Source organism: Furipterus horrens, unplaced genomic scaffold (genome assembly GCF_987537825.1).
Source record: "Furipterus horrens unplaced genomic scaffold, mFurHor1.1.pri manual_scaffold_4, whole genome shotgun sequence".
Lineage (NCBI taxonomy): Eukaryota > Metazoa > Chordata > Mammalia > Chiroptera > Furipteridae > Furipterus > Furipterus horrens.
The window spans coordinates 6,816,693-6,830,854 of NW_028327174.1; the positions used below are offsets into that span (position 1 = coordinate 6,816,693).

Below are 14,162 nucleotides of genomic sequence, written 5' to 3' on the forward strand. Positions count from 1 at the left end.
AGGCCGGGCTGAGTCCTGGTCGGGCTGTTTCCCAGCTGGAAGGCTCCTGGGCAGGCCCCACAGCTCCTCACAGCCCCTCAGAGCCTCAGGTTCCCCACCTGTCAGCGGAGAGGGTCCTGATCTAATCGGACTGATGTCACTGGGGTCTCACCAGGGTCCCGCACCTTGGGAAGACCATGTGAGGACAGAGGGAGAGGGCAGCCCTCTGCAAGCCCAAGGGCCAGGCCTCAGGAACGGCCAGGCTGCCGCCACCTCGCTCTTGGACTTGCAGCCTCCAGAATTGGGAGGCTTTTAAATGGTTCTTGTTAAGTCACCGAGACTGTGGAGTAGTGGCTGAATCACCTCCCAGAATTCAGGTTTGTGTGCCCAGCGTGCTAGTACCAAAAACACCGAGTCGCTGGCACTTAGAGTCACAGAAGGGTTTATTCAATTTGGCCAAAGTAAAAGAAAAGGAGAGAAAGGCCTATCAGGTTTGTCTTCTCCAAAAAGAAGTGGAGCATTTTTAGGCAGCTAGGGGGTGGGGCAAGGGCAGCTTCTGAGAACCTGGACAGACGTCTGTGAGTCCTCAGTCTTAGATGACACTTCTTCATATCAGACACCCGGGAGCCAGCAGCTGGGTTCAGCTACCTGGGAGAAAGTCTTTCTTCTGCAAAGCACACTCGGGACTCCTCCTCGGGACCTGAAGTTTATCCCCTGCTTGACAAAGAGACCGCACATCAGAAACTTCTGACCACCTTCCTGAGACCAAGGGAGTTGAGCAGGAAGTGCTTTTACCCGGTGAACAAGTCTTGATTGAGAATCAAATTATTTCATCCCAGCTGCCCCAAAGCCTGAGGGCATTAGTGTCACCAGGAGCTGAGCTATTCTGGAAGCCCTAGCAACGAGAGGAGGGCATTCTCTGGCACACCACGTCTGTCTTGAAGGATGTTTCTCAACTCTTCCGATTGTCACACTTATACACATTCATGGCCGTTATGTTCAGTTTAATAACAGGACTTGGTTAATATGGTGAAATGGGAGGACCCAATTAACAGGTGAGGCTCCTTCCCTCGGGGAGAGGGAGGCCTTGAAGGGTGAAGGGAAAAAGTGTGGGAGTAGAGGTGCACCTGAGGGCCCAGAGAGTCCCAGAGCTCAGGTGAGGGCAGTGGGAGGTTGGGGGGTGGGGGTGGCAGGAGTGAGAGAGGAGGGGGAGGGGAGGCTGAGGCAACACTTACAAGAGGATGTCATTAAGCTCCCCATGCAGAGTATAATAATGCCGACGGATGTTCAGCCAATACCTAAAGTTCCTCCCGCTGTTGTCCACAAAGTTATCCCAACAATATTCAAAATCTGATGAGAAGAGGGGAGACGGCAGTCAGGTGCGGACGGCGAGCCTCTCTCTCCTGACCCTCCTGTGGCCTCCCTGCTCACGGCCTGGTCTCCCTGCAAGGCACCACCACTCCTGTCTCAGGTCCCCAAGTTCCCCTTCCACTCACTCTCCCTGGCCAGTCCTGGGTGCCCCCCTGCCTGGTCCTGTCCCTCAGACAGCCCTGCCCTGCCCCCGCTGCTCTCACCCTCTGGGCACATCATGGCCACCTGGGCCCCTGCCAGGACCAGGTGTCGAAGGCCCTGCTTGTCCTTGTAATTATAGTAGTAGATGCGGGAGGCGAAGATGTTCAGTTTCACTTTCTTGTGCTCCCTGAGGAACGTGGACACCGCCTCTGCACAGCTGCCGCAGGGGCTCCAGGAGGCGTACCAGGTGACATCGTAATTCGCATAAGGAGACAGAATCGTGTGCTCGAACCATTGCAGGAAGCAGAGTTCAGCATGGAGAGGCTCCTCCGGATACCACTGCCGGAGAAGGGGGAGCTGGTGTGTGGCGGGACAGCTCACAGGGGAGGCCAGGGGCCGGCGGCAGGGCGGGGGGCCACTCTGTGTCTGCTGAGGCTGCACACCTCCTCCAGGGAGACCTGGGCCGGGCTCAGAGCAGGCAGGGGCAGGCAGGATGTGGGTGTGGGTCCCCCGCCCCCCACCCCGGGGGAACCCCACAGGCTGGGCCTGGAGGAGTCAGCGGTGTGCCTGGGGTGGGGGTGGGGGCCCAGCCAGCGGAGCACTTCCTAGGGCCACATCAGGGGACTTTCTCAGACGCCCTTTCCTCCAAGACTGCAGAGGCCCTGGAGGAGGTGCAGACCATCAGTCAGCAGATGCCCTGGAAGGCCTTGTAGATAAGTCAAGTGCCACAGTGTGTCAGGATTCAGGGGGTCAAGCAGGGATGTCAGGGCCTAAAACTGAGGGCGATGTTATGGGAAGAAGCCCCTGGCCTTTTACACATTATAATTTTTCCACGTCCTTCTCTCTGATGGCAGTGCCATGGGTGCTGTACCTGGTTTCGAAAGACCCCTGAGTAGTAGGACTCAGGACAGTGGCGCTGTTTTTCTTTCACTTCGAAGCAGAGGTAAGTGAGGTTCCGCTGCGGGGCGTGCAGCAGGTTGCGGAACTGGAAGCTGAAGGTCTTGGGAGACAACTTCTCCACTGGCTTTCTGGGGCCAAGAAAGAAAACAGAAAATGCAGAGCATGTTTCTTGGAGCTTCTCCTTGTTTCTTCTGAACTCGTCCCCCTGGACCCACTGGGTGCTGTGCCTCCCTCAACCCTTTCTCCCCAGCAGCCCCTGCTTCCTCCCAGGTGGGAAGACCGCGGGGACCGCAGGGGCCGGTGTCCTCGCCCATGGGACCCTGGCTCTGCTGCTCCCATCAGCACACACCCACCCCTCCCCAGATTCCTGCCCACCCCCCCAACCCACTTGACAACAAGAATGAGTACTACGACTTTCTGTTACCATAGGTAGCTCGTTATTACTAAGAAAGCCAGCAATGGGGATTAGACATTGAGCTTAATCAACTGGGGAGCATAAGCCTGCTTGCTTAGCCAGGAAGCTACAGCATGTAGATTCATCCCCACACACCAGGGGACTGCCGCTGAGCATACTTAATCCTGGAGCACAGGACATCTCCCCCGGAGTAGGGGGTCGTTCTTGACCCTGGGACCTGTCAGTCTCACTAGGGGGTGGACCCATCAGAAGCCCGCGGAAAGTTTGGGGATTTGATTGTATTTTGAAAAAGTTCCTGGCCCTTGACAAAATGATATCATCCCAGAGGAACAAAGGGGCCCTCTCTGTCTCTGGCTCGGTGACCTGCACTCACCTTGTTAGTGCATGCACTGTCCCTCGCACTGGGCACAGCAGCAGGATGCAAGGGCCCCCAGGGACTACGCTTTCATATGCAACAGAAACTCTGGACTTTGTGTAGCCCGGCTAAGACACGGTTGGACTTTTTCCATGGAGAGACAAACGGAGAGGAGACACTGGACCCCAGGGGCAGCCTTCCACCTGAACACTCCTTGCCACACCACACTCTCCCAGGCGTGTGGCGCGAGTGACTTTTCTCGTGATCCTGTGGAAGATCCACCTGCAACACCTGCTCCCCCAAGTAATAGCTTTTAAAATTTAGGTTCAATACATGCCTAAGTTTTCTCCTACATATATTGGTTTTTTTTTTTTTTTTTTTAACTCAAGGTAACAAATAAATTCACAGACTCCGGCTACTGTGCTAAGAGCTCCATGTACCTGAACTGCCCTGTTTTTCCCCAAATCTTGGGGGAGTCACCCCATTTTATAGAGGAGGAAGCAGGCAAGGAGGGGAGTGGCCTGCTCAAGCCACAGGGCTAGTGAGTGACAGAGCTGGTCCCTTGCCCAGGCAAAGCCCCGTCCAGCAACTACATGGTGTGAGCGGGTGAGGGACTCTTCCTAAGCACGTGTGAGCTGTGAGCGTGCCTCCTGGCTGCGGCGCTGTCCGCCACGTCGGGCTGGTGGCAGGTGCACTTATAAACGTGAAGGTGGCGGATGTGTCTGGGAACAGAATGGCATTACTCCTCTGCTCACTGGAGACACCTTGGAAGAGATGATTTATCTTCTCGCCCTGAGAGCGATTCTCACACTACTGTTCAGTGGGGTCATAGTATAGAAAATGGGCCAAAGTGCTTCAGACTCAATTTACCAACCTCGTCACCCACCCTGTAGTCCAATACTAATTGGCGAGAGTGTGCAGAAAGGATTATAGATGAGACCGTCCCCACAGGCAGGGAGGGGGCAGCCCGGCCCCCCACGCTTGCAGACTGAGAGGTGGACCAGGAGGACACCAGGGCTGGGGTGTTGTGGGAGGGGCCGTTCAGAAGCAAGAGTGGGGGCATCTCCAGAACGGGGCATGGACCCCCCGATGGAGTGGGAGCCACAGAGAAGGAACCCAGAGGGAAGAGAAGCCAGGCTAGACAGTGTGGAGGAAGAGGCTGAGGACAGAGACCCCTCAGGGCCCACCACGTAGAAAGATCTACAGACAGGACCAGCGCGGGCAGCAGTACCTGGGCCAGAGCTCCATGATGTGGTCCTCTTGCCAGGCTTGTTTCTCCCCTGGTGTCTGTCGCCAGCACTGGCGCTGCCTTTCTGCTCAGAGGGCCCCGGCTTGAGGAAAGTCCCTTATCTGAGGACCTCCCAGCCTTCTCTGCTGAGGCCCCTCCTCCTTCTTGCTTTGGCTGCAGAGGTGGGAGGGCCCTAGGGTGCTGGCCTCTTCGGGCTCAGACCCACCTTCTTTTCTTCTCCTGTGCCCTCCTTCTGGGCTGGAGACAGGCCCCTCTGTGCAGCGGGACCCATGTTGCCGCAAAGTGAAAGTAAAAGTGAGGATGGTGAATGGAGGATGGGACTGGCCCTGCTGAAGAGAGCAGGACAGAGGCCCTGCTCCCCTGGGAGGGGCAGGCTGGAGCCCCAGCCCAAGTCTGCGGCCCATGCATGCTCTCCACCTGCCTGTTGAATGACGGAGGTGATGAGAATGTGTGGGTCTTGGATCAGGGACAGATGTGCTTGGAGTTCCTGGTTCTGTGCTTGGTCCCCTGCATAGGTCCCCTCGGCCTTCACGTGGCGAGGAGGACGAGGGCTGGGTGCTCTGGTTCCTCCTGCTCAGTAGGGGTTTTTACACATTCCGGGCAGTAATCCTTTGTCAGCCACATTGCAAATTCTTTCTTTCGATGTGCGACCAGGCTGTCAGGTTATAAAGCCTTTCCATAACAAGATGCTTTAATTTTTTTCAGTTTTTAAAAAATTGATTGGTTTTAGAGAAAAAGGCAAAGAGAGAAAGCAGGGATTTAAAAAAAAAAACAGACTTGTTGTTCCTCTTATTTTGGTACTCACCTGTTGCATTTTCTATGTGCCTTGACTGGGATCAACCCTCTAACCTCGGCTTATCAGGACAACGCTCTACCAGCTGAGATACCTTCCCAGGGCCTAATGTTTTAATATTTAATGTATTGAAATATATTTGTCTTTTCAACACAAAAACATGTCATGAATTTCCTTCCATGTCATTTGATCCTACTGGTGTAGCGTCACAAACATCATGAATGTGTGTGTGTGTGTGTGTGTGTAGGCTGACTCTGAACTTCCTCACCTGCTGCATTGCCTCATTTTTCTGTGCCTGGGCTCCTACCATACTGCTCTGCTGTGTCTTTAGAATAGGTCCTGAATCTGGTATGCAGACCCACCTTGTCTTCTTATCCTTTGAAGTTGTGCTGGCTCTTTATAGATCAGCATGAACTGATGGACAAGCTTTTTCATGTTTCATGAGAAACCCTATGATCGGTGTGTAGATCAGTCGTGGCAGGCACAGATGTCTGCGTGGCACTGAGACCCTCCATCCATGAACATGGTATATCCTTCATGTCTATAGGCCCTCTTCTACATTCTCAGTGAGTCTGCAATCAGGTTAAAGAGAACCTGGAAGGGAAGGGAAGAGGCAGCCATGAGGGTGAAGAGGAGGAAAGTGAGTGTGGGGAGGAGGGAACAGGGCCAGAAAGGAAGGTAAACCACTCTGGGCCAATGGAGAGAAGCAAAGCAGCCTAGAGACAGGAAAGAATGAGGGGAGGAAAGCAGGGAGAAATGGTGGGTGTGAACCTGGCTCTACCTTGTCTACCTGGGACCTTGAGAAAAGGAAAAAGATCTTGCCTCCGTAATGGGGTGCTAAGTACTCATTTCCTGCTCTGGGAACTGGCAAGATCTGCATGAGGTTGGGGATGAAAGGGGCTTAGCCCAGGTCCGGACACAAGGTGAGTTGGCACCAAAAGGCAGAGGCTAAATCAAAGGCAAGTGAGTGGAGTCCCCTCTCAATTCGTCCCCGCTCACTTGGGCATGGCGCCCTCTCCTCTGGGACTCGCAGTCTCCCTGGCACAGCTGCAGCAGGGGCAGGAGGAGACACAGGAGTGAGGGCATCAGCCTAGAGGTCAGGGGAGGAGCCCGCAGAGGGGAGGAGGGGAGTCCCCCATCAGGGACACTGGGAGGAGGGGCTCAGGAGCAGGAGCTGGCCCTGTCCTGAGTCTCAGTCATGGCCACCTGGCTGTCCCCACTTCCTCCCAGCACCAGGCTGCACGTGGTGTGAGCACAACCTGCTGGAGGATTGAGGGATTATTTGTAAATTGAGACTTCCCCTCTTTGTAATAATAACCTCACCATTTGCTGAAGAGTAACTATCTTAGACACTTAACTACCAGGACAGCCCACAAGGTCAGTCACTGTTACTTTTCATGTTACAGGTGAGGAACCCAAGAGCGAGTCCCGTTCCCTCTGCAGCACCCACAGGGTCTCCAAAGAAAAGGCCACTGGCAACTGTGACTTACGGGCTATGTGTCAGCCGCCCTTCATGGTAGGTCATTGCTGTTGTCCATCGAAAGGTTGTACAGGCTTCAGTGTTCTGGGCTTGGTCCTGCCCTCTCTCTGCCCCCTTGGAATAAGGCCTGCTGTCTGGAGGGGGGCAGCCATCTGAGGCTCGGAGGAGACCAGTGGGGGAAGACAGGATCCTAGAGCTGAGCTGGGGGACAGGGCAGCAGCCCCAGCGCCTGATAGTGTCACTGAGCCCTTGAGCCAGGCCCACACCTGCCTGCTCTTCCCATAGGTCTTGTTCTGTGAACCAAGCTGCCCTTCAGCCCCTCCAGGCAGCTTTCTGTGACTGGCAGTCACAGTCCCCTGACACCCCCTTCTATCTTGTGTCCTGTCCTTAGGCTCCTTCTTGTCCATTGCGTTAGGTTTGTGCCTGGAAGAAGGGAGGAGTCGGGTGGGCCAGTTCAAAGCCTTAATTGAAGGGTGTTCAAGAAAGCAGGCTGAGTCCAAGCAGACAACGGCAGCAAGGGAAGGGGTGGGAGGATTTTTAAGGGCGTGGAGCAGACCCCACAGGGGGCTGAGTACCGTGGCTGTCAGCTCCGGAGTCCAAGATGTGGGTGATATAACAATGCCCCCCGGTTAGGGGTGGCTGCTGTGGGAACATAAAGTCCCGGAGATTTATTGCCCTTGTTCCTGGCAAATACTCAAGGGGAGAGAACCCAGGTCTCAGCAGGGCGCCGGCAGCTATGCCCCAGGTGCCTCTGACAATAGGGGACTTCGTGATCAGGGACATGGCCGGTGATGGATACCGTTTGTTCCAGCACAGGTGTCGGCTCAGGTCCTGTCCCAGTTCCTGAGAACGCAGTGACCACTGACCATAGCCTGTTTGCAAGGCCTGACACAAGTGGCAGGTTTCGGGGTGGGCAACATGGGGTCTCTGGCCCTAACACCCTGTCCTCCCCGCATTGGCCCTCTGCCCCGCTTTGCCCCTCCCCTCCCTCTCCTCTCCTTTGCTTCCATCTCTCCAGGTCACTTGGTCTATGCGTTCTTCCCTCTGGTTGCTCACTTAGTCCCTTCCTTCCTCTTTGGCCATGGTCATCATGACTGTCCCCACTCTCATCCCTCCTCTCTCTGATACTGATTGATTCAGCCCCAGCCCCTCACTGTCCCTGTGTGAGGCTGTGACCCAGGTTGGGCCCCAACATGTGAGCAGAAGTCTGTGAGGAGAGCCCTGGGAGCTTCGCTGCCCAGAACACCTTGTGCAGGATGCCCGGTTGCCAGGCGCCGCTCAGCCCGGTTCAGGCGCCACAGAGGTGTGGCAGGACAGACATTGGTGCCTGCAGTGGGCTCTGCTTGGGTCCAGGTACTGTAACAGGCAAGGGTGAACCTCTGGCCGGGAGCCCCGTCTCTAGCTTCCTCTCCAGGTCAGTGGAATCAGAAATGGCCCAAGGACTGAAGTGATACTCAGCCCCCCATCTAACTGCCAATTTGAATTTTCCTTCCCTATAGTTACATGCATCTTTCTCTTTCCTTATTCCGTGGGCTGTCATTTCAAGTACAGCACTGCTATCTGTCTGATACTTTGTCAATGAGTTTAGGGTTTTGAATTCCAATTCCGCTCCTATGAACGTTACTGATTTTTACTTGACCGGTGGGAATTAGTGTGACCTCTGGCCTCCCAGGAAGGTACCTACAAAAGACAACAGCTTTTGCACATTTGCAAGTGTTTATTGAACTCTTTGGACTTCGTGATACATGTACAGAGAAAAAAAACTTTTTATGGAAGATCATAATCTTTCACTTAATTGCTTTGTATTTAAAATCAATGAAAATAATTATTTCCCTAAAAATCAAAAATGATTCTGTTAGTATTGAGTAGATTCTTAACTAGTGTATATTTGAACATACCATAGATTTTATTTTTTTAGTTAGTGAGTTAGTTTTAATAGATATTTATTCCTTCAGTTGAACATCTTCTATACATAAAAAAGGTGGTTTAAGGTTTTTGAGTGGCAAGGACTTCAGGTCTCAGAGGTTTTGAGCCTGCTAAGTGCTTTCTGGATATCATGTTGCTGAGCCTTTTCAGACCCCCAAAGACAACAAGAAACCAGCGATTAGATTTTGGAACCAAACTACCTATTAAGTCAGCAAACCCAGATTTGGAAATTGGGGCCAATTCCTCTTCTATTTTTGCTACACACCCCAGCTCACCCTGGGACGCAAACCTCATCTACGGGAAGACATGGGGCAAACACCGCGCGGTGGTCTGCTTCAGCATTAAGGTGGGCACAACTGCAGGCCTGGAAGGCTTGTGGAATGGTAAGGATTTCGAGGGTCTTTGCGCAGGTAGGAGCAGAACCACCGGAGACAGTGTGCAAGGTCAGACTGGAAACCGCGAACTCCTATTTACATCAATTCCATGGCTTTTCTCAGTGGCCTTACAGGGATAACGGGCACAGTGCGTTGACCCAAGGAGCTGTGTAAGATGAACATAGCACAGATTTTAAATGGAAAGTAAATCAATCTGATATTTTTCAAACAAACTTCTTACGAGCCCGTTGCCTTTTGCTGGTTTCCTTGGATCCAGCTGGCGATGGCGGCAAACGCTGAGTTTTCACTTCTTGAAGAAGGTGTTTTACTTGTTGTTCTGAGGAAGACTCCTGATATGTTCGGAGGGGTTGAACTCCGTCTTCAGTTTTCCTGCATCAAGATGGAGAAGGTGGAGGGAAGGGCGGCGGGGAGCTCAGCAGGTGGAACGAGGCACAGAGTCGGGGTCTGGGGCAGGGACAACGGCGGGGGAGGAAGGAGGGACAGGAGGAGGTGAGAAAGCAGAGGGACCCCGTGAGAAGGGAAGGGTGGGAAGCAGCTGGTGCCCCAGGAGGGAACAGGTAACCCAGAGGAGGCCCTAAGCAAAGGGAAACAAAGGCCCAGGGAGAGAAGTTGTGGGGGCACAGCACAGGGGGATTGCAGGCAGGGAGGCCCCTCACCCCGAGAATGTCCTCCAGCCTCTTTGACAGGATTTGGCTGTTTACATACAGGCTATACCAGTACTTGAATGGTCTCCCCTGGTGGTCCACGAAGGTCTCCCAGCAGTGCCAGAAGTCTGAAGGGAACAGGGGAGATGCACTTGAGCTTCAGCTTTGAGGAGCAGTGAGGGGCCACAAGGTCCCTGACTCTCAGGGACATGCCCTCCCGTCATAATTTCACTGCCTCCTTTCTTTTTTCTTCTCAGGGACTTAATTATCACTTAAGTTTTTGTTAACTGCAGTGACAGGCAGCCCATTTCTCCCCCTTTCTGGAAGCCCCCTTTCTTTCACATGCCCTTACCTTCCCCTGCCCGGGACCACCACCGCTCTTCCCTGGAGGCGCTCCAGCCCTCTTCTGACCCTACAGCACCTCTTCAGGCAGCTCACTGAGGTGCCCCCTCCTCTCTGGGGACTCCAGACCCTCCCTCCCTGGTCCTAGCCCCTCCCAGAGCCCTGCCCCAGCTCCTTGTGCTCTCACCCTGTGGAGACATTATGGCTACGCAGACACCTGCGGCCACGAGACTGCGGAGCCCCTGCCGGTATTCCGGCTTATTGGAGTAGTAGAGGCGGGGGGCAAAGAGGCTCAGCCGCACGTGGCTGTGCTTCGTCAGGAACTCCACCACCTTCTTCCCACAGTCCACGCAGGGGCTCCAGGACATGTACCAGGTGATGTGGTATTTCTCATCCGGGCCCAGATTCTTCTTCGAGAATGCCTTCTGGTTCTTGAACCAATTCAGGAAGCAGAGTTCTGCATGGACAGTCTTCCTTGGATAGAACTGGCAGAGAGGGAGAAGGAGAGAGGACCCTCTTGGCTGGCAGAGCAGGCCTGGGGCAGGGCTGAGTGGGTGGGGGCCAGGGCACATGGAGCAATAGTCTCGGGGGCATGTTATTGGCTGATTCATCCCCTTTTAAGCTTCTCCCTTCCCACACTCACCCATCAGCTCCATCACCCAGTCTCCCATTCATTCATTCTACAAGCATCTGAGAGCCTGCGCCTGGCCAGGCCTCTGGGGGTCAGGCTTGTTCCCTCGTGCTGTCGGCTGGGGATGGCCACAGAGCTGCCCTGGCCACAGGGGGTCCCTGGCCACATGTGTCTGCCGTGCTCGTGAGCTGTGGCTCGCCTGTACTGAGATGTGAGGCAGCTGTGAAATACACACTTTATGCCAATGACTTGGTATGAAAAAATAGTGTATGCTATCTCATATAGAACTTTTGTGTTAACTATGTGTTGAAAGAATATCTTAGATATATTATAAAGTACATTATCAACATTAAATTCATCAATTTCTCATACAGTTTGAACACTGGGTACTAGAAAAAGTTAAATGGCGTAAGGGACCCTGATGATGCTTCCACTGGGTGGTACTGCGACAGTGACATCGCGTCCATCCCATAATGAGTTTCTCCCCCCAAATATGTTCTGAATAGTCTGCAGCCTGGGTGGAGAAGGGGGAGCTGGTGTGTGGCGGGACAGCTCACAGGGGAGGCCAGGGGCCGGCGGCAGGGCGGGGGGTGCTCTGTGTCTGCTGAGGCTGCACACCTCCTCCAGGGAGACCTGGGCCGGGCTCAGAGCAGACAGGGGCAGGCAGGACGTAGGTAAGGGTCCCCCGCCCCCCACCCCGGGGAACCCCACAGGCTGGGCCTGGAGGAGTCAGCGGTGTGCCTGGGGTGGGGGTGGAGGCCCAGCCAGCGGAGCACTTCCTAGGGCCACATCAGGGGACTTTCTCAGACGCCCTTTCCTCCAAGACTGCAGAGGCCCTGGAGGAGGTGCAGACCATCAGTCAGCAGATGCCCTGGAAGGCCTTGTAGATAAGTCAAGTGCAACAGTGTGTCAGGATTCAGGGGGTCAAGCAGGGACATCAAGGACAATGCTGTGGGAACAAGCCTCTCCCATTTTACATCTTGTAATTTTTTCACATCCTTCCCTGGCTCAGCTGCTGCCTTTGATAACAGTATTGTGGGTATTGTACCTGGTTTTCAAAGACCCCTCTGTCCGAGGGCATACGTGAGTAGTACACGGTTCTTTCCACTTCATAGCAGATGTAGCAGCCATTTCGATTTTTGGGGGTGGGCCAGTTGGTAAAGTGAAAGTAGAAATAATCAGAATATAACTTGTTCATTGGGTTCCTGAAGGCAAGAAAAAGAACAGAAAATGCAGTGTTTCCTGGAGTTTCTCCCATCCCGTGTCTCCTAAACAGTGGCCCCTGGATCCCCTGGGTGCTGTGCCTCCCCCCTGCCCTTCCACCTAGGATTTCTTGCTTCCTCCCAAGCAGGAAGACTGGGGGAGAAGAAGAAGAGAGGGTCTTAGGGACAGCAGGGACCAGTATCCTCTCCCATAGGGTCCCTACTCCGCTGCTTCCAACAGCACACACCCAACCCCATCCCAGATTCCTGCCCACCCATCCCCAGCCCATTGCAAAATAAGAATGAGCGATAAAACCCTTTCCACCCCCAAATAATAGCCTTTACTATTAAGGTTCAAATCATGCCTGACGTTTCACTTATGCTTGTATGTTTTTTAAAATATCAGGCTAACACCTAAATTTTCAGGCTCCAGCTACTGTTCTAAGAGCTCCATGTACCTGAACTGCCCTGTTTTTCCCCAAATCTAGGGGAGTCACCCCAAGTTATAGAGGAGGAAGCAGGCAAAGGAGGGGAGTGGCCTGCTCAAGCCACAGGGCTGGTGAGTGACAGAGCTGGTCCCTTGCCCAGGCAAAGCCCCGTCCAGCAACTACATGGTGTGAGCGGGTGAGGGGCTTTTCCTAAGCACGTGTGAGCTGTGAGCGTGCCTCCTGGCTGCGGCGCTGTCCGCCACGTCGGGCTGGTGGCAGGTGCACTTATAAACGTGAAGGTGGCGGATGTGTCTGGGAACAGAATGGCATTACTCCTCTGCTCACACTGGAGACACCTTGGAAGAGATGATTTATCTTCTCGCCCTGAGAGCAATTCTCACACTACTGTTCAGTGGGGTCATAGTATAGAAAATGGGCCAAAGTGCTTCAGACTCAATTTACCAACCTCGTCACCCACCCTGTAGTCCAATGCTAATTGGCGAGAGTGTGCAGAAAGGATTATAGATGAGACCGTCCCCACAGGCAGGGAGGGGGCAGCCCGGCCCCCCACGCTTGCAGACTGAGAGGTGGACCAGGAGGACACCAGGGCTGGGGTGTTGTGGGAGGGGCCGTTCAGAAGCAAGAGTGGGGGCATCCCCAGAACGGGGCACCCCCGATGGAGTGGGAGCTGCAGAGGAGCCCAGAGGGAAGGAAGCTAGGTTGGATGGTGGAGAAGAAGAGGCTGAGGACAGAGACCCCTCAGGGCCCACCACGTAGAAAGATCTACAGACAGGGCCAGCGCGGGCAGCAGTACCTGGGCCAGGGCTTCATGATGTAGCACTTTTTCCGGATGTGTTTCCTTCTTGGCATTTGTCTCCAGCTGCTGGCGCTGCCTTTCTGCTCAGAGGGCCCCGGCTTGAGGAAAGTCCCTTATCTGAGGACCTCCCAGCCTTCTCTGCTGAGGCCCCTCCTCCTTCTTGCTTTGGCTGCAGAGGTGGGAGGGCCCTAGGGTGCTGGCCTCTTCGGGCTCAGACCCACCTTCTTTTCTTCTCCTGTGCCCTCCTTCTGGGCTGGAGACAGGCCCCTCTGTGCAGCGGGACCCATGTTACGGCAAAGCGAAAATAAAAGTGAGGATGGTGAATGGAGGATGGGACCGGCCCTGCTGAAGAGATCAGGACAGAGGCCCCGCTCCCCTGGGAGGGGCAGGCTGGAGCCCCAGCCCAAGTCTGCGGCCCATGCATGCTCTCCACCTGCCTGTTGAATGACGGAGGTGATGAGAATGTGTGGGTCTTGGATCAGGGACAGATGTGCTTGGAGTTCCTGGTTCTGTGCTTGGTCCCCTGCATAGGTCCCCTCAGCCTTCACGTGGTGAGGAGGATGAGGGCTGGGTGCTCTGGTTCCTCCTGCTCAGTAGGGGTTTTTACACATTCCGGGCAGTAATCCTTTGTCAGCCACATTGCAAATTCTTTCTTTCAATATGCGGCCAGGCTCTCCGGTTATGATGTGAAAGGTAGGAGGTGGAGCCCACGATCTCAACGGCTCATTTGGATAAGCCAAAAAAGTCACAAGGAGGACCTGGTGGAGCAGACAGAGTCTTTACTACTCATGTTACAGGAGCTCCAACAGAGGCTGGTCAGGGAAGCAGGACTGCGCCCCCCCCACCCCATCTGAGGCCCATTCTAAGGGGTCCCCGACAAGGCAGCATGGGTCCCAGTTGCACAAGCTCTCACATGGCCTTAAGCATATTACATCCGTGCGTACACACAACAGGAAAAGGTCAAGAAGCAGTCACCAGGTAAGAAACCAATACTCAGGGGCGATAGGGAGGGAGTTACAATCCATTTCCTCAGGACAATACACATTATTTCTGGCCAGGGGCCCAACGACCATCCCTCCTCATGGGTGGTGGGA

At 54.3% G+C, this 14,162-nt stretch overlaps 1 protein-coding gene across 1 annotated transcript; it reads right to left on the bottom strand.

Moving 5' to 3' along the window:
* Positions 1-404: 404 nt before the first annotated feature.
* LOC150011010 (DNA dC->dU-editing enzyme APOBEC-3F-like) lies at positions 405-13,358 on the bottom strand. Its single transcript, XM_090275085.1, has 11 exons — positions 13,066-13,358; positions 11,670-11,826; positions 10,178-10,475; positions 9,661-9,776; positions 6,203-6,293; positions 4,393-4,474; positions 2,363-2,612; positions 1,554-1,830; positions 1,215-1,329; positions 775-874; positions 405-693 (listed from the first exon to the last, which is right to left on the bottom strand). Exons 1-10 carry the CDS (start codon positions 13,119-13,121, stop codon positions 805-807), a joined length of 1,512 nt encoding a protein of 503 aa, XP_090131211.1. The 5' UTR covers positions 13,122-13,358; the 3' UTR covers positions 405-693; positions 775-804.
* Between the last annotated feature and the right edge of the window lie 804 nt (positions 13,359-14,162).